This window comes from Myxocyprinus asiaticus, chromosome 8, assembly GCF_019703515.2.
Source record: "Myxocyprinus asiaticus isolate MX2 ecotype Aquarium Trade chromosome 8, UBuf_Myxa_2, whole genome shotgun sequence".
Taxonomy (NCBI): Eukaryota; Metazoa; Chordata; class Actinopteri; order Cypriniformes; family Catostomidae; genus Myxocyprinus; species Myxocyprinus asiaticus.
Window position 1 is genome coordinate 13,213,579 of NC_059351.1, and position 22,133 is coordinate 13,235,711.

The window sequence follows — 22,133 nt, forward strand, 5'->3', positions numbered from 1 at the left end:
ATTTGCTGCTATACTGTCAAGAAACTGTTCGATGCCAAACACAACAGCGCTTCGCGCGTTCGCGGAGAGATTGACAGGCAGGAATTTGGCCAATAGTTGCTGCAAGCCTCTTATAATTGACCAATTGGTGTGTGAGAAGGCGGGACTTACAAAGAGGGGTTAAAGCAATGCAAATATGCATGCACACACAATGAAGTATTAGATCAGATGCACATCATAATGCAACTAAAGTAGGGTGACCAGACGTCCCCGTTTTCCGGGGACAGACCGTCAAAGACCGGGACTGGAACTGTCCCCAGAAATGTTCCCGTTTTTACTGTGCATTCAAAACAGTCTGCTAAGTGAAAATACGTAAGGAATAATTCCTTGCTGGGAAACAAGTGACTGAAAAGAAGCATCATAATGCAAATTTTTAGTTGATCAAAATGAAAGGTATAATTAAGAAAAACAGGTCCATATGAGATAACTGATAGAAACAGTTAGGTGAAATAATAATAATAATGATTATTATACAATATTGAATATCTTTGTGTCATGACTACAAAGTGGAAAAATCCCCAACAATATGAGGCATCTAAGTGGTGCAATCCCCCCTTCAGAAATGAATTTCAGGCCCTGATATAATATATAGTGTAAGTGTTTCATATGATTTCAGTTGTAATGCTGAGGGAAATGGTAGTCAAGTAAGGTAATTTCTTTTGAAAATCCTCTGCCAGTTTGCCAGTAAGCAAATTAGTAGCCTACCATCTTACTTTTAGGAAAGTGCCAGGTAAAGGTGAAGGAAAAGAGGATAAGAGAAGGAATTTTAGAAGAGAATGAGAAGAGTGATGCAAAGAGTGTGACCAAGGGCAGGACTCCTGTGCTGTGGAGTCAGCTGCAATAGTTCCTATATTCAATCATATACCATATGATATACCATAGTTCACATTACTACATTCACCATGGTCAAAATACATAACATCTGAATTGTCCCCCTTTTTTTAAATCATAGATTTCACATAGTAGCATGTGAAATTTCAATTACATATTTACCACTAAACTAGAAATGTCCCCGTTTTTCATATCAGAAATCTGGTCACCTTAAACTAAAGTCCACTAAAATAATGGACAATTCTGCTCGAAATGTTGATTTTGTGCTTAGATTAAATTTCAGCTGTATTAGGGAGAAATGCATGCTGTTTTTTTTCGCACTTTCTTTGTCTTTTCTGACTTTGCTGTGGTTTATTATCATGCAGGAACACACTGACATAGTGATCGAGGTATGATGTCATGAAACAGAGTCCCTCCCCTCCACATCCGATCACAAGTGGTCACAGAAGACGCATTTAAACGACCAGGTGTAAACAGCGATGTCTCTCACCTGACCAAATGTGATCCGATCACCCGAGATGCATCTTAATACCAGGTGGAAATAGGGTCTTAGTGGTCACATTACCAAATCAATGTTTGAGCTATTTTTATGTAGTTAATTAACATCTTGATATTTCTCATGAATCTAATATCTTGCCATATGTGAATTTAGAATATTTGTGTGTAAACACACCAGCAGAATATTTGTGTGTAAACACACCAACTAATTCACACACAGACACACAAAACTGAATCTTTGATCCCAGCTCCCATCAATGACACATTTTTAGACATGACAAAAGCATGGCTTTGAAGTACAGCCTAAGTTCGACAAGAGAAGAGTAACTCAACGTGCCTGGCATATAAAACTCTCACTCAGATGCTCTACATCACTGCCACAGTGTCTCCATATGTCACGGCGAACAGCTCTTAACCCCGAAAATGGCTCACAAGATGAACTCACCCATGACTTATTCTTTCCCGTAATTATCGCTGCAAATGAATTAAAGAGCCCTTCCATAGACCAGCAAGTTTGTTGACATGGATAAATGATAGAAAATTACATTTGTGAGTGTGTACATGTTACAAATGTCAGGGGAAGAATGAATTGTTAATTATCTATTACACTAAAAGGTTAAACTGACAGGCTGTTGGGAATAGATTCAGGAATGAAAAGGGGATTCAAAAGAATTGATCTGCATTACAGAAGTGTGCGGATATGCTTGAATTTAGAGCAGGATTTACTTTGCAGGATGCTTCTGTTGTTTACGCAACTGATTCTATTAGAAATCAAAATGAAAACAATTACAAAACATGGCAAGTTTATGAAAGAGTTCACCCATAAATGAAAATGTTGCCATAATTTACTCACCCTCATGTTGTTTCAAACAGTTAGATTTTATTTTTTTCCCTGTAACATAAAAAAGAAGAAATATTGAAGAATGTGCATGCTGCTTTTTTTCCATACAGTATAATGAAATCATACAGTGACCACAGGCTGTTAAGCTCCAAAAATGTAAAAAAAATAAATAAAAATAAAATAAAAAAGCAGCATAAAAGAAGTGAGTTTGACTCGTGCGCTATATTTTTAGTCTTTTGAAGCCATATGATAGTTTTGTATGAGGAACAGACCAAAATTAAAGTAATTATTCACTGAAAATCTTCCTTTTTTGCCGTAACTGCTAATACCATTGCATTGCTAAATTGCATGTTGCATACAGTTGAAGTCAGAAGTTTACAAACACTTAGGTTGAAGTCATTCAAAATAATTTTTTAACCACTCCACAGATTTAATATTAGCAAACTATAGTTTTAGCAAGTCATCTACTTTGTGCATGACACAAGTAATTTTTCCAATAATTGTTTACAGACAGTTTACAGAGAAATGTCCTCTGGTCTGATGAAACAAAAATTTAACTGTTTGGCCATAATAACGTCCTGGTTACTTTCGTAACCTCCGTTCCCTGATGGAGGGAACGAGACGTTGTGTCGATCTAGTGACACTAGGGGTCACTCTTGGGAGCCCCAAACACCTCTGCTTTTTTGAAAAAAGGCCAATGAGAATTGGCGAGTGGAATTTGCATGCCACTCCCCCGGAAATACGGGTATAAAAGGAGCTGGTATGCAACCACTCATTCAAGTTTTGTGCTGAGGAGCCAAGATCAGGTCCCGGACATTTCAGCGGATAGTTCAGCGTTGTGGCAAGAGGGACACATCTCGTTCCCTCCATCAGGGAACGGAGGTTACGAAAGTAACCAGGACGTTCCCTATCTGTCACTCACTCGACGTTGTGTCGATGTAGTGAAACTAGGGGTCCCTATACAAAACACCACAACTATCTGAACTGTGTTATGTGAACTGGCTGTGTGTGATGGTCAGACCGCTGTGTGCCTCGTAGCCAACACACCAGGCCGTCACATAACCTCCCCTAACGCTCTTATGAGTGTCGAACGGTCCATCAGGAAAAAGTCGACTGCCCAACTATAGGGACAGGCTAGCCCAGCCGAGGCCTCTTTCCCTCTCTTTTCTCCCCAAAAAGAGGGGAATTTGTTAACTGACTGGGAGCCTTAAGTGTCTGCGTCGGGGGTTGTCTCTCCCAAGGGGAAGACACTGTGGAGACCACACCCAGCCCAAAAAAGGGGGGGGGTTGAGTGGAATACGTCACATGGTCTTACAGAGTCTTGTCGGAAGTATCTCATGTGGAGAGGTCCCATGGTAGGTCCTACCCGAAGGGGGAGGAGTTTCTACAGAGCATGGCGACCGGGGGCAGAGGGGCCTCTGCCCAAGGATGACGCAGTTTGCAGACAGGGAAACGATTTTTCGGAAAATATCACATGGGGTCACCTTCGGGGAACCAGCACATGTGGAGCACCTACCTCAGTACAGGGGCTCATTAGTGCACGTACTGGGTCGGTCAGTGAGTTTCTTCACAAATTCAACTGCCAGAGGGCTAAGGAGGAAAGTCATCCAGGGATCACAGTCTGTGAACATGACTGGCAGTCAAGAGCGCACATCTTCACCTCAAGGGAGGGGAAAGGCGCTATGCACAAGTGGTACACCTGGCCAATTTGTCCCGGAACTTATCTGCTCGTGCCTGCCAATACACGGGACGAGACCGGCTCAACCCGATGATTGTAGAACCTTGCAAAGATGTTGGGTGTTGCTCAGCCTGCTGCTCTGCAGATGTCTGCCAAAGAGGCGCCACTGGCCAGGGCCCAGGAGGCCGCCACACTCCTGGTGGAGTGGGCTCATAACCGCGCAGGGGGTGGCATTTCCTGAGCCTGATATGCCATCGAGATGACGTCAATGACCCAGTGGGCGATCCTCTGTTTGGAGACAGCGCTTCCTTTCCGCTGCCCACCAAAGCAGACAAAGAGCTGCTTGGAGCTTCTAAGGCTCTGCGTGCGATCCAAATAGATGCATAAAGCTCGCACCGGACTCAGCAACGCCAAGGCTGGATCTGCCTCCTCCTGGGGCAGCGCTTGCAGGTTCACCACCTGATCCCTAAAAGGGGTCGTGGGAACCTTGGGCACATAGCCCGGTCAGGGTCTCAGGATCATGTGAGAGTAACATGGACCGCACTCCAGGCACGATTCGCTGACAGAGAACGCCTGCAGGTCCCCTACCCTTTTGATGGAGTGAGCGCAGTCAGGAAGGCAGTCTTCAAAGAGAGTGCCTTAAGCTCAGCTGACTCCAAGGACTCAAAGGGAGCTCCCTGTAGACCCCGAAGGACTACAGAGAGGTCCCATGAGGGGACGAGGCACGGTCTGGAGGGATTCAACCTCCTAGCGCCTCTCAGGAACCTGTTGATCAAGTTGTGCTTCCCCAAGTACAACTACAAGTGTTTCCCCAGCTGAAATAGTGGCTACATACACCTTCAAGGTGGAGGGGGACAGCCGCCCCTCCAGCCTCTCCTGCAGGAAGGAAAGCACCGATCCGACTGCACATCTCTGGGGGTCTTCGCGTCGTGGGTGGTAGGCCACTTAGGTCTTCCACGTCCCATCCAGGGGCCAGACGTGGAGATTCCAGAGGTCTGGTCATGGGTGCCAGATGGTGCCCCATCCCTGAGAAAGAAGGTCCTTCCTCAGGGGAACTCACCGGGGGGGAGCTGTCACGAGGAGCGTGAGATCCGAGAACCACGTCTGGGTGAGCCAGTAAGGTGCTACTAGCTTGATCTGCTCCTCATCCTCCCTGACCTTGCACAGGGTCTGTGCAAGTAGGCTCACTGGGGGAAATGCATATTTGCATAGTCCAGGGGGCCAGCTGTGTGCTAGCGTGTCTATACCAAGGGGTGCCTCGGTCAGGGCGTACCAAAGCGGGCAGTGGGAGGATTCCCGGGAAGCAAACAGGTCTACCTGTGCTCGACCGAATCGACTCCAAATCAGCTGGACTACCTGTGGGTGGAATCTCCACTCTCCCCTGAGGGTAACCTGACGTGACAGCGCATCCTCTGTGGTATTGAGGTCGCCCGGAATGTGAGTGGCTCGTAGCGACTTGAGGCACTGCTGACTCCAGAGGAGGAGACAGCGGGCATGTTGTGACATGCAATGGGAGAGTAGACTGCCTTGGCGGTTGATGTATGCTACCATCACTGTGTTGTCTGTCCGGACCAACATGTGCTTGCCCTGGATCAACGGCCGAAACCTCCACAGGGCGAGCAGTACTGCCAACAACTCTAGGCAGTTGATGTGCCAACGCAGCTGCGGGCCAGTTCAGGAGCTGGCAGCTGTGTGCCCATTGCATCCAGCACCCCAGCCCATCTTGGAGGCATCTCTTGTTACCATGACACGTCTGGAGACCTGCTCTAGAGGAACCCCTGCCTGTAAAAATGCAAGGTCGGTCCAAGGGCTGAAAAGGCGGTGACAGATCGGCGTGATGGTTATGCGATGTGTCCCGCAGTGCCATGCCCATCTCGGGACTTGAGTCTGAAGCCAGTGCTGAAGCGGTTTCATATGCATCAACCCGAGCGACGCTGAGGATGCCATATGACCCCAGAAGCCTCTGAAAATGTTTCAGTGGAACCGCTGTCCTCCGTCTGAATGCCTTCAGACAGTTCAGCACCGACTGCGCGCTCTCATTCGTGAGGCATGCTGTCATCAAGACTGAGTCCAACTCCAAACCCGAGAAAAGAGATGCTCTGAACCGGGGAGAGCTTGCTCTTTTCCCAGTTGACCCGAAGCCCCAGTCGGCTGAGGTGCCAGAGCATGAGGTCCCTGTGTGCGCACAGCAACTCTCGAGAGTGAGCTAGGATTAGCCAGTCGTCGAGATAGTTGAGGATGCGGACACCCACTTCCCTTAGCGGGGCAAGGGCTGCCTCTGTGACCTTCGTGAAGTCACCATAAGGACAAGGACAGGCCGAAGGGGAGGACCTTGTACTGGTATGCCTGGCCTTCGAAGGCAAACCGCAGGAAGGGTCTGTGTCCAGGTAAGACCAAGACATGGCAGTACGTGTCCTTCAGGTCTACCGTCACAAACCAATCTTGATGCTGAACGCTCGTTAGAGTGCGTTTTTGCATCAGCATCGCGGACGGGAGTCTGTGAAAAGCCCGGTTCAGTACTCGCAGGCCCAGGATTGGTCGCAACCCACCGCCTTTCTGCACTCAATATCTCATCGTCTTCACGAGCTCCGAACGAGAAGTTGAACTTGCGCTGAGACGAGCCGGCGGTCTCGTGCGGGAGCCCGATCAGGGCAAGCGAGCGTGCTGGGGAATGGGAGGTCAGTGGTCCCATTGATGTCCCCAAATTGCCCCCAGTGCTAACCGACGCGGCCTCAAATCTGTAGGTAGAAGGACTGGTGCGGGGACTGGTTTCTTACGAAAGCAAGCCGCGACCACAACGTTGCCATGGTCATGTTCTCGCAATGAGGACATGAGTCATCCACGAATGATGTATCCACGTGGGCAGTGCCCAGACACGTAAGACAGTGATCGTGGCCGTCAGAAGCGGAGAGATAACGACTGCAACCAGGAATAACACACAAACGGAAATGCGTCTTTAAAAAGATGTTCCGTGTATGTGCCGCTCTTTTTGTGAATAAAAATATACTCTTTTAGAATATACTCTCTTATTTTCACTCTGCCGAAGCACCCAGGGGCGTTCTCTGCACTCCACGGGTGCAGAGGGGGAGAAGCTGCTGGAATGAGCTGTAAATCCAGCAGTTTTGTGGTGCATCTTTGGAGGGAATTGAATTCAGTGCATTGAATACAACCGCTCGGCTTTGAAGAGAAAATCTGAATGAGTGGTTGCATACCATCTCCTTTTATACCCATGTGTCTGGGGGAGTGGCATGCAAATTCCACTCGCCAATTCTCATTGGCCTTTTTTCAAAAAAGCAGAGGTGTTTGGGGCTCCCAAGAGTGACCCCTAGTGTCACTACATCGACACAACGTCGAGTGAGTGACAGATAGGGAACCATTGTTATGTTTGAAGGAAAAAGGGTGAGGTTTGCAAGCCAAAGAACACCATCCCAACCGTGAAGCATGGGGGTGGCAGCATCATGTTGTGGCGGTGCTTTGCTGCAGGAGGTGCACTTCACAAAATACATGGCATCATGAGGAAGGAAAATTATGTGGATATATTGAAGCAACATCTCATGAAATCAGCCAGGAAGTTAAAGCTCGGTCGCAAATGGGTCTTCCAAATATACAGTGACTCCAAAGTTGTGTCAAAATGGCTTAAGGACAACAAAGTCAAGGTATTGGAGTGGCTATCACAAAGCCCTGATCTCAATACAATAGACAATTTGTGGGCAGAACTGAAAAAGCATGTGCGAGCAAGGAGGCCTACAAACCTGACTCGGTTACACCAGTTCTGTCTGTAGGAATGGGCCAAAATTCCAGCAAATTATTGTGAGACGTTTGTGGAAGGCTACCCAAGACGTTTGACCCAAGTTAAACAATTTAAAGTCAATGCTACCAAATACTAACAAAGTGTATGTAAACTTCTGACCCACTGGGAATGTGATGAAAGAAATAAAAACTGAAATAAGTCATTCTCTCTACTATTATTCTGACATTTCACATTCTTAAAATAAAGTAGTGATCCTAACTGACCTAAGACAAGGAATGTTTTCTACAATTAAATGTCAGGAATTGTGAAAAAACTGAGTTTAAATGTATTTGGCTAAGGTGTATGCAAACTTCTGACTTCTGACTATAACCAATGGCATTCGCTATCATTGACGTCAAACCTGACACAATGCATCTTCACGCGACATATTTGAATTATTTCTTTAAATATAGTATAAGAATAACTTATCCTCAACACAATTTTCTAATTAGTGTTGGGTAAGTTACTCAAAAAGTAAGTCGTCATTTTTATTTGTGTAGCGCTTTTCACAACACACCGTTTCAAAGCAGCTTTACAGGAAATCATGCATTAACAAAAAATTAAACTGTAATATCTATAAAGTCTTAGATTTTAGATTACTTCTCTAAATATTGTAATCAAATTATTTTACAAGTTACTTTATCAAAAATGTTTCACATTGCTAATTACTTTTCAGTTACTTTCTAAAACAGTCATTCAAAATAACCTCTATATATTTTCACAACAACTCTCTTTTGCCCCTATCCCATCTGTCAGATGTAACTGTATAAGGTTTGGAGAGGTAGATCTGGGCTTTTCATGTTTATATTAAAAGCATGCCGTGAAGCACAGGCACAGGGTGGTGGTTGTAGTCACTCCAGTCTTTGTATTCTTTACACTAGACAAAGCAGTGATATTTTGAAGTATTTTCTATTGTGAATTTGTTTTGGATCACAAGCGATTACAGCTTTAAAGGCTTACCAGACATTCTCCTGGCTTTTTGACATGAGGGTGGAGCATGAGGGGGTTTGCTAAAAGGAAAATATATAATGTAGAGGCAAGCAGTCACTTTGTATTATTTTTCAAATCTGACAGGAGATGCATTTTCCTTCCTCTTAGACGTATGTTAAATTTTCATTATACGTCTATGACCCATCAACGTTTGTTAGGGTTGTCAAATGAGGAATGGCAGAATGGCCAAGGTTTTGTTGACTGGTAATGTAAATGTTAACTCTAGGACATGAAAATTTGATAATGGTTAGAGGTGTTAAGTTACGGTAAGAGACAACAACTACACTAGAGAGGACAAACGGTCATGACAAACTTGAAATGTCGGCTTTCAGCTATGTCGGAAAGTTGAAAACAGCTTCAAAAACTTGGTTGATGGTTGACATATATTATGAATTTATGTACTTTGGGCTGTTGCTACACAGTTGCTAAGATGTTCTGAGTGGTTGGTACACAGTTATTGCAGTGTTTTAGATGTCTCCTGCGATGTTACAAAGTGGTTGCTAAGGCATTCTGAGTGGATGGGAGTTACTAGGCAGTTGGTTGGTTGGATGGATGGATGGATGGAAGGATGGTTGGTTGGTTATTTGGATGGTTGGTTGGATGGATGGATGGATGGTTGGTTGGATGGACAGATAGATGGATAGATTTAGGAATTAGTGGTATTCAGGGATAGACTGGGATTTTGGATTGTCCTCTATTTGAAACCGTACATTTAAATATGCCATTTTTTTAAACCGTAAATGTTTTTTATTGCAGATGGGTTTAGACTGTCTATATCTCTCTAAACACACACATATTCACAGCACAGCCACAAGCTGAATTGGATTACAGTGGTGTGAACGTGGCATCCTTCGCAATCGTCTCCGCTGTTTTATATCCTCTGAGATGGTGTGCTTATATAGGGAAATTGTCCTAAAGGCACCAGTGTGCTGCATCAGGGCCATTTGTTATAATTCATTTACTCATCACAGAGGACCAGACAAGCCCAAAGGAGTCCTTAAAAGCCTCTTTTGTTGATTCTCCTGAGGTTTCTGAGAAATCCATATTGTCTGATCCAATCTGTAAAATACTCGTCAATTTATTGATTTAATCAGTGTGTCTGCTCAGACCCCATTAGCGGCTTTTCATTGATCGTACAAGTTAAAGTTATTTCCCCACAGAGCACAGTGTGTCTCAGTGTTTTTGACTGTAGTTTGTCTTTATTGCTGTTTAAAAAAGAAAACAGAGAAAATAAAAAGCAGTTTCAGGGGAACAATATCAATCTTTCAGCTATGTTAGATCCCTGTGCAAAATATTTTAGACAAAGCATAAGTATTACATTTTAGTTTAGATCACGTTTGATTATTTTAGTAAATACAACGGGTCCAAAAGTCTGGTGACCACTAGAACAAATGCTTCAATATTGCAATATTTTCTTATTTAATTCTTGTTTTCATTACAAATTATATTATCAGTATAGCAATTTGAGTGATATTTGAAAAATGTACAGCATGTACTCAAGCTGGCATGAACTCCACAAGTTTGTGGAAAACCTAAGGATCTGTGTTATGCCACCATGATTTGAGAATGTTAAAGAGCATCTTGTGTGCTTCAGCAAGAAAAGCTGACCTTTTGTGTAAAGGAGTTAGCATGGTTAATGTCACAAAATTGCTTACATTTGATTAGTTACCTAGAAACAATGCAGAATGTCAGCTATTTCTTATTCATTTTACATCATTCATTTTTTAAATCCTAAAACGTTCTCTTTATTACAAGGTATATATATATATATATATATATATATATATATATATATATATATATATATATATATATATATATATATATATATATAAAACAGAATATCAGAACCCACTGTAAATCTTTCAGACAATAATAGATCTGAGTTATTAGATCTTAGAGAATATTTCTCATACTGGTACTGCACTGTAAGACAAAGCATAAATATTTCAGTTTCAAATCATATGTTTTATTATTGCAGTGAATGCAGTTTGAAGTAAGGTATGGAGATGCTATTAGCTATGGAAGAAAGTATCACTAAATTCAAGAACACTAAAATGGCTTTTAATCCTACCAGAAAAACTGTCTGCACTTCCACTGGATCACCAGGTATTGTCCTGAACACTTAGTTGACGTCTAATTTATCAGCTAATGTCTGGCCCAGTTTATACTCTAAAGATATTCCTCTGGGATAAGCAGCCCTTAGAGGTATGAGAACCACAGATTAATTACACAATTAAGCCATCTACTATTAGACTGCAGAGATAATTGCTTGGTCAGAGTACTGCTTAGTAGGGGACACAATGGTGCCGTAATACAGTCCTGTTAAAGGTGTTACTTCTTTATCTTCTTATCGGGGTTAGGAGAAGGGGAAAAGTGTAGAGGAAGGGTCGTTGATTGTTGTAAAACATTATGTAGCAACTTGAAAATCACTGACTATGTTTAGAGATTTTCGTCATTCTGAATTAAATTCAGTCCGCTGCAGATTCCAAAAGTACTGTGTACTGCAGTCCAATACTGTTGGCCACTTCACTGAAAGGTGCGGACAGTTATTCCATCAACATGCGCTACCCAGACGGCTTTTGCTGTTGCGCACTGTCTCCGTGTTTATATCCACGTCTCCCGCTGAACGCGTTTAGATGCGCTGTACAATATGGAATAGCCTTTCTATGGGCTTCCCCTTCAGTCCGGGCCTCCTCAATGCCCGGGCCCGGGACAAAAGTTCTAGTTGTCCCCCCTTATCGGTGACCCTGAATAGGTGAACACAATTACTTTCTGGTTTCCACACAGCACCAGAACCCATGTTTCTGAGGCTGCTCACGCAACACACTATCAGTAGTGCCACAGGAAAAGTTAAACATATTTGAATTGATGCAAATTGTCTGATAAGAGATGGTGCTTGACAGTAAATTGGCAGAATGAGGTCGATGTCAGGGTACTGGAACATTCGATAGAAAGATTTTACTATATGTAGGGTATACATTTTTTTAGGCTGTTTAGTAAACAAAACGCAGCTTTCTGAAGCTTTAGAATTCAAACCTTTTTTCTGGTAAGGCTGTAAATGCACTATATTTCTGAAATATTTATCTTACGAAAGCGTATTAAACCTACTTTCCAGCTCTTAAACTCACTCTTTGCATCTCTGTCAAAAGAACTGACAAAATGTGAACACAATGGTTTACTTGTTCATCCGGGATCCATTTTGCTGGAAAGGTTCTGTTGCCTATCTATGTGCCTATCAAGTATCTAAAAATTAGCATTAAGAAGCAGAAAGCTGTGTGGGTGTATCAGCTGCAATGGGAACAAGTGTACAGAGCACTAATGTGTTCACAAGCATGGGATTTACATAGTGTGGAGATTTTGCGATTAACATGGGGGGCAAAAATGCTGCCAAAAGTGACAACAATGCCTCCAAAATTCAAAATGTGTCCCCATTATGAATTCCTTTGTGTGTGTGTGTTTTTTGTTTGTTTTTTTGATAATTTATGTTAATGAAAGTGTTTGACTCAAAAGGATGCAACACAAATGATTTATCCATCCATCCATTCCTGTCTTTTTATCCATCCATCCATCCATCCATCCATCATCCATCTCTGACTTTTTATCCATATATTGTGGAATTGAAAGTATTAAAAGCCAAAGATTGTAAATGAAGTCATAGGCCATTAGTTCACCTGGAACGCTGAGGGTTGGTGGTTAGGAGGCATACAGCTACAACTGGGAACTCAATGAAAAAATCATAATATCTAAATTATGGATTGCATGACATATATGTAAATAGTGGATTAGGGGATATACATCTATTAGACACTAGTTAGACCCTGTAATGTTAAACTGAACGCAACATGTGAATTGGGTGCTAATGAGTCTGAGCGTGCTGATAAGTGTGTGTACTGTATGTGTGGTGTCAGTTGAAGCGACACCATATGGAAGATGCCACCTGGTGTGTCTGTTCATCTTCTTTAGAGAAGAAGATCAAAGCAAGAAGCACCAGCATCATGCAGTCACTCACAGTAATTACAGAAGCCCTTCCATTTATTCTCAAATTAGTGGAATATTTTTTTTCAGTTGTTGAACTGCAAGCTTTGGAATGAGTTGAGATGAAAACCAAAATTGCAAGTAAACTGGTACACCCTTCTTCCAAAACACACAGAATAGTTAATTGGTTAGTTTACCAACATTACTAGATTTGATTATGTCTATAGTCACAAAGCTTTACAACTGACAAAAACAAAGATATGTCTCTTCTATACAGACCAAACAAAGCAAATGTTGGGTTTCCTTAAAAGAATACTTGAGGCTGTTTTCAGCATAAGGTCTATGGACAACATCTTGTATGTTAGAATAGCTTATCAACCCCATCTGTGCAAAGTTATCCAATCTTTCAATTCGTGTCATGACCAGCTAAAAATGTCAGTGTGGGTACTTTCCCTTGGTATATCCACACAACGGCACCAGGAAGGGGCATACAGTAGGAGGGATTTAACTTTCCGTGAAACTATTTACGTGGAACCTAGTTTTGCAAACTCCATCCAAAGGAATGAGAGGGATCATGCATAACCAAATGTTCCTTCACCTAGAAAAGTAGTCCCATGATTTAGTAACTTCATAGCATAAGTATGACTAGATAGGTAAAATTTGTGAAGACAGACTTTGAAGTTGGCTTAACAAAGACTCTAAAAGTTTAAAAAGTTTAAAGGTTTCAGACAATAGAGTAAGAAAAACAGACAGAAAATAACATCAGATAGTCAGATAAACCGTAAGACAGACAGACATCTTTCCCATTATTATCAATGATGCTGTCTACACTGGAAGCATCCACTGCAGTGTGTCGCATCAACAGTAAACTGACGTTCCATTTAATTTTGCCTTGCATGCACTGGTGCTACTCCTGCCAAGAAGACAAAAAAAAAAAAAAAAAGGTTTCGAACGTCCGCTTCAACCCGTCCAGTGTAGACAGCCTCGAGCCACTGCGGGCCAGACATAGTGTAACTGTACTGTTAAAATATGAAGGGGCCCTTATACACACATCGAAGGTAAACTGCAGTAAAACATGAAATGTGATAATGACTTCAATTATCACTGTCAGCAGTCACATCTCAGTTCTCAAATGACTATAACTATAAAATATCAACCCTCACCATTATCCAAATGGCTTCCCCTGAAACAAAAGTGACAATAGGGTATGTCAATGCATACCCTATATATATCATGTCATCACACACAAAAACACACATGTACCTCCCCTTTAGACAGAGACCTGTGGTAAAGACGTATGTTGTGTCAGTTTTTCACAGAAAGCATGGCAAATTATCTTTTGTTGTGACCTAGATGAAATATAGGCACTGCAGTATGATGACTGACCATAATAATAGTAATAGCTTGTGGCACATTGTGGCCATTAAGAATGATGTCTCAAAGCATCAATCAATCACTGAAATTTATTAAAAAGTAATTTTAGCTTAGAGTCATGGAAAAGTGAACATAATATTCACCGATTAATTTCTCATATCCATTAAGAGTACACTTTATCTCTGATTCAAAGTCACTCAACATAAAGATCATAGCAATAACTTCTGTGCTGTTAGAAAAAAATATATAATTTGTCAACAGTATAACATTTCCACAACCATTAAGCTAGCTAATAACAAAAAGTAGCTAACTATGTTAAAGCTATTTTATTTGAGTAGAAATATATATATATATATATATATATATATATATATATATATATATATATATATATATATATATATACAACTAAATAAATCTTTTTTATTTGAATTTGAACAAATATTATTTTGTAAAATACAGAAAAAACAGTCAAGCTACCCTTTAAAAAAGTAGTTAGCAACACTGCAATCTAATAACAAAAAGTAGATAACTATGTTGAAGCTATTTTAGCTTTGTAGAGAGCAAAAACGAAATAAAAATGAGCCAAATGTTATTTTGTAAAATTGTTGTAATTAATATTATCGCTATAAAAATAGCACAAAAAAAGTAGTACAAAAGAAGTAAAGTGCTGTGCAGAAACCTGAAAAAGGACTTATGCAATAAAATAGTCATTTTTGAACCAATGTATTTAAATGAACTGTCCGAATGAACCAATTCACTAAAAGTAATCAGACTTTCCAATGCTTCAATTGAGAGAAGGGACATTTTAGGCGAGCACATTTATTAGCTCAGCTCACTCGGCTGCTACTGGAAAAGCTACTCTGTTTGGAAAACAACTGAGCTATTGTCACATGCTTTAGGAAAATTTAGTTAAAGTATGCAATTTATAAAAATTGTATAATACTTAAAATCAACAAAACAAAGTTTTTCTCCTATCCCTGTTTAAAATGCAAATATACAGTAAGTAAGCCATTCATTGGTAGATTTCTCTCAAAGTGTAAACACCGTGGCTCTTATCAAAACATTGCTCTGTTTGTTAGAACATTCCGACTAGCCTGACATAGCAACACTGGCTCAACCAGTAGCATTGGATTTGGTGCGGGACTATCTGGTTCTCTGACCAATAAAATACTGGCCAGTTCGGGAAACCTGTTTAAAAACAGTTTTTTTTTTTTTTTGCATTTTCATTTGATGATGCTAGGAGCACAGAAATCACACACTTAATCTTTAACTTAGTAGCATCATTACTTATTAGTTACATCATTACTTATTATTTGTGCCTATTAAGTGCCTATTTCCTTTTTGTTAGTTGACAGTTATATGATTACAGTTTCTCTATCTCTGTTTCCCTTTCTACCAGCATCCATCATGAATCCCATGTCACATCTATACTACAAAAAGAGCAGCTACTCTCCGTACCGGGACCGAATCCCACTACAGATAGTCCGGGCGGAAGTAGAGCTTTCTCCAGAGGAGCGCTCCTTCCTTTTAGCTGTGGAAAAGGGTGACTACGCGGGAGTCCAACATGCACTGCGCGAGGCTGAGGTGTATTACAACATTGATGTGAACTGTGTGGATCCATTAGGCCGCAGTGCGCTACTAATAGCGATCGAAAATGAGAACCTTGAGGTGATGGAACTGCTCCTGGATCATGGGGTGAACACTGGAGACGCTTTGCTTTACGCCATCCGCAAAGAAGTGGTGGGAGCTGTGGAGTTACTGCTGTCCCACAGGAAACCTAGTGGAGAGAAACAGGTCTGTTTGTGTGTTGAGCTTATAATGCATATTCCCCGCTAAAAATGCCAGCTTGGAACAGTTTGATGTTCAATGCTGGTCCATGCTGGTTTTGTGCTGGTCTAGCTGGTGGATCATATCCATATCCATGTTGTTTAGTTTACATTCAAAATTTGATGAAGATGTTTGACCAAGCTAGACATGCGACAAAGCTAATCCGATTCAGTAATTGAGTGAGTCATTAAACCAATGCAAACTGATAACTCATGAGTTCGAGATCTCTTTGACCAATTCATTAAAAAACTGATTCATAAGGGGCCATTCAAACTGAAAACGTAAAAGCTAAATGCAGCGTAAGGAATACAACAGAATGCAGGTATCTCGAGACACATTTTTAAAAGTTGAAGTTCTTTCTAATTTGGCACGGCGTCTAAAAAAACACTCCAATTCTGCAAGAGATACTTGAAAAATGGCATATATATATATACATGCTTAGCAAGGACACAGTGTAATAAATTATTTGCATATGTATTTTGACTTTGTCTATCTATCTGTGAAAGGCCTTATCACTTTAGGTGTTTGTGTATGTTGAGTGAGTGTCTATGCTATTTCTTAACATGCAGGTGGGAACTGTTCATATTTTCAGTTGTACTCTGTGTGCATGTGTTTGGATGAGTGGGTGTTCCAAAAGTAATAGAAAAAATGAGATGACAGAGATTTGATTCAGATTTTATTTTCACCTCACGTAGCAGAGCAAATCTTTATTGGATTACATTTTGCTATCTTCTAATCTTTCCCCTTATTCAAGGGTAGATTAACTTCAACTATTTGCATTGCTGTATTCTCACAGATCCTGTTTTACAATAGGGACACGCTACATTTTGCAGCCAGTGGAGGGTGAAGGGGAATGCAACTTTAAAGGGATAGTTCACCTAAAAATGAAAATTCTGTAATCTTTTACTCTCCCTCATGTCGTTACGAACATGTATGACTTTGGTTCTTCTGTAGAACACCAAATGAGAATTATAGCAGAATGTCTAAAACAGGGCATGTGACAGCGGCATTCACTGTCACCTGCACTTTGACTCATATGGCACAAGGCCAAAAGGAAGCCTATGCACACAAAAGATATCACTATGAATTTATCAGTGGTTGGATTTATGAATGCCTTTTTTAAGGAGTAGAATTCCAATCCTTGCTGCATAAAGAATCACTCTAACCTCTGAATGGATAATATAAATGATGAAGCCGAGCACAGAAAGTGCAGAATCTGCAGACACTCACTACAGTAAATTATTTTTTGAGCCATTCTATTCATATACAACAATTCCATTGAGAAGTCTTTACGCTTCTGTAATGAAATATTTCCAAGTTTTCAAACTAGCATCTATCTATCACCATTCACTTTCATTGTATGGAAAAAGCAATGAAAGTGAATAGTGAGTGAGACTAACGTACAGCATCTCCTTTTGTGTTCCATAGAATAAATAAAAAAAAACTGATACAGGTTTGGAACAACATGAGGGTGAGTAAATGATGACAGAATTTTCATTTTTGGGTGAACTCCTGTATCCATTTAAGAACGTATTGGGGGAAATAAAGCTTGTAACAAGGTTTGTTCTTTTTGCTTCATTATTTGGTCTTATAAAGTGAACTGTAATGGTGCTGATACATCAAGTGAGATTGTTTAAGGAAGTGTTACGGGCCTAAATTGGAATCTAGCCCGTGTACCATGTGCCCGCCGTTCACAGTGCATGGGCTATTTTGCATTGCTATCACTATAGCAACCCTTGCAGCCACTTGAGAGTTCAGGGGGAGGACTGTTATACTAATGGGCTGAAAATAAATCTCAAAATAAAATGCATTTGCAAACCTCATTTACTTACTTGCTGGCTTGTAACACTGGTGTACAAAATGGCAGATTTGGCAGGCTTTATTATAGGATTGAGTATTTTGGACATATATTCTGGCACTTAAAAATGAATAAATAGTGTCAGTGTGTGTTTGTGGGTGCACATGCTGTCATGCGAGTGGCATCTCCACTTGAACATCACTTGCACGTCACAGCCCTTGACTCTGAAACAGAGACAAAAACAATCAGGGGGGAATTCACTAAGAGGGAATTTCGCCCACTGATAGCATTTATTTATTTATTTATTAATTTTTTGAATGTGCTGTCTGTATTGTTTTCATATAAGGAATTATATGAATCAGGTAATGGCGCATAAACAAAAAAAAAAAATTTTAGCGCAAAAGCATCGCTGCACCATTGCAATCCAGAGACCTGAATCAGCTCTTTCAAATGCTAAATGTCTGGATAGTTGCCGGGTATAACATTTTCTCCATCATTTGATCATAAAATTATGATTTTTACTGCCATGATCAATAGAAAATATACACAAACATCTAGTTTTTTGTACTATGTTGTATACTGCCTTTTTTCCATTGGTAGTAATAGCTCTGCATGAATTGCGGCAGGCAAATAGTGCTGAATTTAGTTAATAAGACGCAATCTATAATAACGCGTAATTTAATGTAATTTACATAGATCATATAGATGATTTTCAGTATTTTTGAAATAAGATTTTTATCTTATTTTCCAGTAAAAGTATCTACCAACCTTAAGATAAATTGAGAAGCAAAATGAACCCTATAATGCCGTGTATATCAAATATGATACACAATGTTTCCTGTTTCACTCTCTGTTCAAACTGTCAAGACAAAAAAATGTATGGTATGTAAGTTTCACATGTTTATGGCACCATCTAATGGCTATTTGTGAAAAAAATGGTTTCAGTGTTTATATCGATCCATTTAAAATGGCGGCAGATATGCATGAAAAGTGACTCTTATGTTGGGAATAATGACAGCTTATTTTAATAAAGTAAAAGTGAGAGTAATGATTATATTGTTACTAATATTTTAAAATGAGTATTTGCTGAATATAAGCTTGGTTGAAATTCTGTATATTATTTTATTGAAAAATCCAGTTGAAATTACATGTATCATATATGAAACAACAGGCTTTTGAAGTATCTCTCAATCACCATTACACTTCATTCATGCCCATCACATACAAAAATCACAGAGTTTTGAAAATTCTGACATACTTTTTATAAGATATATTTCAAGTGTGAACTAATATTTCTGTGTATTTTCATATATGTAGCCTGCTCTGTCATTACAAAGATCTCATTATTTTACATTACAACCTATAATGATGTCATCTCTTTTATACGTAAGTATAAAAATACATACAGTATGATGAAAATTGTTTATTGAAATTTTTTTTTTGTTTTTTTTTTTAATTCATATTGAATTTGATGTGCTGAATTGAACTGTGATACATTTCAATCCCTATTTATAGACCAATGAGAGGAAGTTGTCATGGACAAACTCTCAAACATTTGGTATCTCTGAAAAGCCCAGGGAGTCCTCTGATAATACCCAAAGATTTACCACTGTAGCATGTATGGGCTAAGAAAAACTTAAATAAAAAATGTCCTATACAAAAATGCATTTCTGGGCCTTAGGAGGATAATGACCTTTAAAGCTTAATGTATAAAATATGATACATAAATATAAAAAATAAAAATAAAAACATTTGCAAAAACTTTTTTTTTCTGTTTCTTTTTGTAGCTTGTCTAGTGGTACTAAAAACAGTGTAATGTCAAAAAAATTAGTATTTTCTGACAATTCTTTCATATGTCAGGCTTTACAGGGTTAAAGAAAAGATTATAAGTAATAAAATAATAAGACTTGTTTTCAAAGAATATGTTTTGATTTAATGTTATTTTTCTTACACCATTGGCAAACTGTATCTTTTTTTCTTGTTTAAAGCATTAACTTCACTAAATTTGGTTTGATTTATGCTTAAAACAAGAATTATTTGCATTTTTGGTATAAGTAAAATAAGCTAATTTCAAGATATATTCTTGAAAACAAAACTTGCTTCCCATCTTGGTTAAAAGCTGTTTAGATATTTATTTATTTATTATTAAATGACAATTACTGATTAAGATTGGTTACTGTTTGTAGAGTACAGTTAATTCACACCTGAAATTAAGCACACGTACATGAAAAGACCTTTGGATATATGTGGATGTGATGGAGGGATAGAAAAGGTAGAAACTAAGGTGCAAGACAGTTTACTCCATTGGCAACTTTTAGTTTATTCTTATTTTTAGCAGAAAACAAAATGTGTGAGGTTTATGCTCATAACAAGACAAAAACTATTTGATGAGGTATGAAAAAAACTTAAAGCTGAAGTATGTAACTTTTTCAGTGTTAAAGTACTTCCTTCTGTCCAACCTTAATATGCAGAGACAACTACAAGTCATTCAGAAGTTCATTAGACCCGAACTCGGCAATATGAGTGTTCGAACAACAGCAGACAAGGGGTGTATTCAGAAAGCTATTTTAATAATATTGTTTATTTTTGCAGTTTTCATTCCAGTTCGGTGGTGCTAGTGTCACAGATATTACATACTTCAGCTTTAATTCAAGATGTATTCTCTGAAACAAGTCTTGCTTCCCATCTTGTTTAAAGGCTGTTCAGATATTTTTACTGGAAAACAATTCATGATTAAGAATTTGTTTGCAGTGTAGCACAGAATTACCGTACACCAGTGGTTCTCAACCAGGGGTTGGGACCCACTAAGGGCCTCATCAAGACCTCTTAAAATTATTTAAAATGTGATAGATTATTATAATTTTTATATAATTATTATAATTCAACTTACTGAAAATGCTAAAAATATGTAATAACATCTTGCTTTTTAAGAAGCTTAAGTTTTAGACATTTCTGGAATCACAAGTTTTAAGGAAATATCTTATAATATAAATGTCTAATAGCCTACATGGGGGGCCTTCGAAAATTTTCTCAGACAATGGGGGGCCTTGGAGTCAAAAAGGTTGAGAACCACTGCCGTACACGAAAGTGCCGCAACAGTTTAGTAAATTCACCCCGAAAGTACACACGGGTACATGGAAAAACCTTGGGATGTGTGTGGATGTGATGGATGGGTAAAAAAGGTTGAAATCTAGATGAAAGACAGAGAAAAGAAAAGGTGAAAGAGAGGAAAGGCTCTGACTGACTTTATCTTACTGACAGGGTTCATCTCCCACTGCAACACACAGCTGCAAGGACGTATTGATAAACACGCTTCTCCTTCATATCTGTCTCTCCTTTCTTCTTTACACTCCTCCTGTACACAGTATTTCTCTCATTTTGTGTCTTTCATGCGCTCTCTTTCCATGAAGTATCCGTGTTTGTGAGGGGAGGAGCGAGAGGTAGAGGAGGCGGAGCTTCCAGCTATCTCACATGTTCTGGAACTTTCTGTGTGTCTAACCATTTCACATTTCTGTCATATTAGCATTCTACTTTAATCTCTGAAAATACTGTATGCATCAAATGAAAATAGGCTTGTAGGTGGACCACCTGAGCCCTGAAGGGTGTTGATAAAACCTTAGACATGTAGCCTTTTCTAGGTTTAATGGTGTCATTTGAACAGCTTGGTCCAAACACTAGGCATGAGCTGTCAACCGACAGTGCCTGCATATCACCCACCCAATGAGGGTGGAGCCAACAGGAATGTGGTCTTTAGAGAAAGCACATGGAACTCAACAGATTCCAATGGTTCGAACGGGGGGGCGGGCGGGCTTGTGAGCGCCTTCAGCACCAGGTTGAAGTCCCAAGTCATGACTGTAGTAGGGCGAGGGGGGTTCAAGCACCTTGCACCCCTAAGGAAATGTATGACTAGATCATGTCTGCCTATAGAGGAGCCAGCATCTGGGGCATGATATGCTGAGATAGTCGCTACATATACCTTAAGCATTGAACCCTACATCCAGCCGCTCTTGAAGGAATGTAAGGATCTCAGCTATGGAGCAATTCACTGGGTCCTTGCCATGTAAAGAGCACCAGTTCGCAAACACACACCATTTCAGTGCAAAGAGTCATCTCGTGGATGGTGCTCTAGCCTGTTATATGGTTTTCAACACCAACTGAGCCAATTCGGGTTAATTCGATGCTCTCCGTTCAGGGGCCACATGTGCAGGTTCCACAGCTCTGGCTGGGGATGCCAAATCGTGTCTTGTCCTTAAGAGAGGAGGTCCCTCCTCAGTGATATTTCCCATAGAGGGCCGTCCAGTATCTCTATCATCTCCGGAAACCAGGACTGATTGGGCCATTTCGGCACAACCAACAGAACCGTTTCCTTGTCCTCTCAGAATTTGCTGATGACAGAATGGAGATGGCATACGGGGGAAATGCATATTTGCGTTTTGCAGGCCATTTTTGGGCCAAGGCATCCACCCCAAGTGGGGCTTGGGACATG

The 22,133-nt window shown here is 40.2% G+C and overlaps 1 protein-coding gene across 1 annotated transcript in view; it reads left to right on the forward strand.

Moving 5' to 3' along the window:
- LOC127445225 (short transient receptor potential channel 5-like) overlaps positions 1 to 22,133 on the forward strand; it is a 121,940-nt gene that overhangs the window by 4,743 nt on the left and 95,064 nt on the right. Inside the window, exon 2 of the mRNA XM_051705122.1 lies at positions 15,422 to 15,816. Coding sequence (XP_051561082.1) covers positions 15,430 to 15,816 — 387 coding nt within the window. The 5' untranslated portion in view covers positions 15,422 to 15,429. The remainder of the gene's footprint in view (positions 1 to 15,421; positions 15,817 to 22,133) is intronic.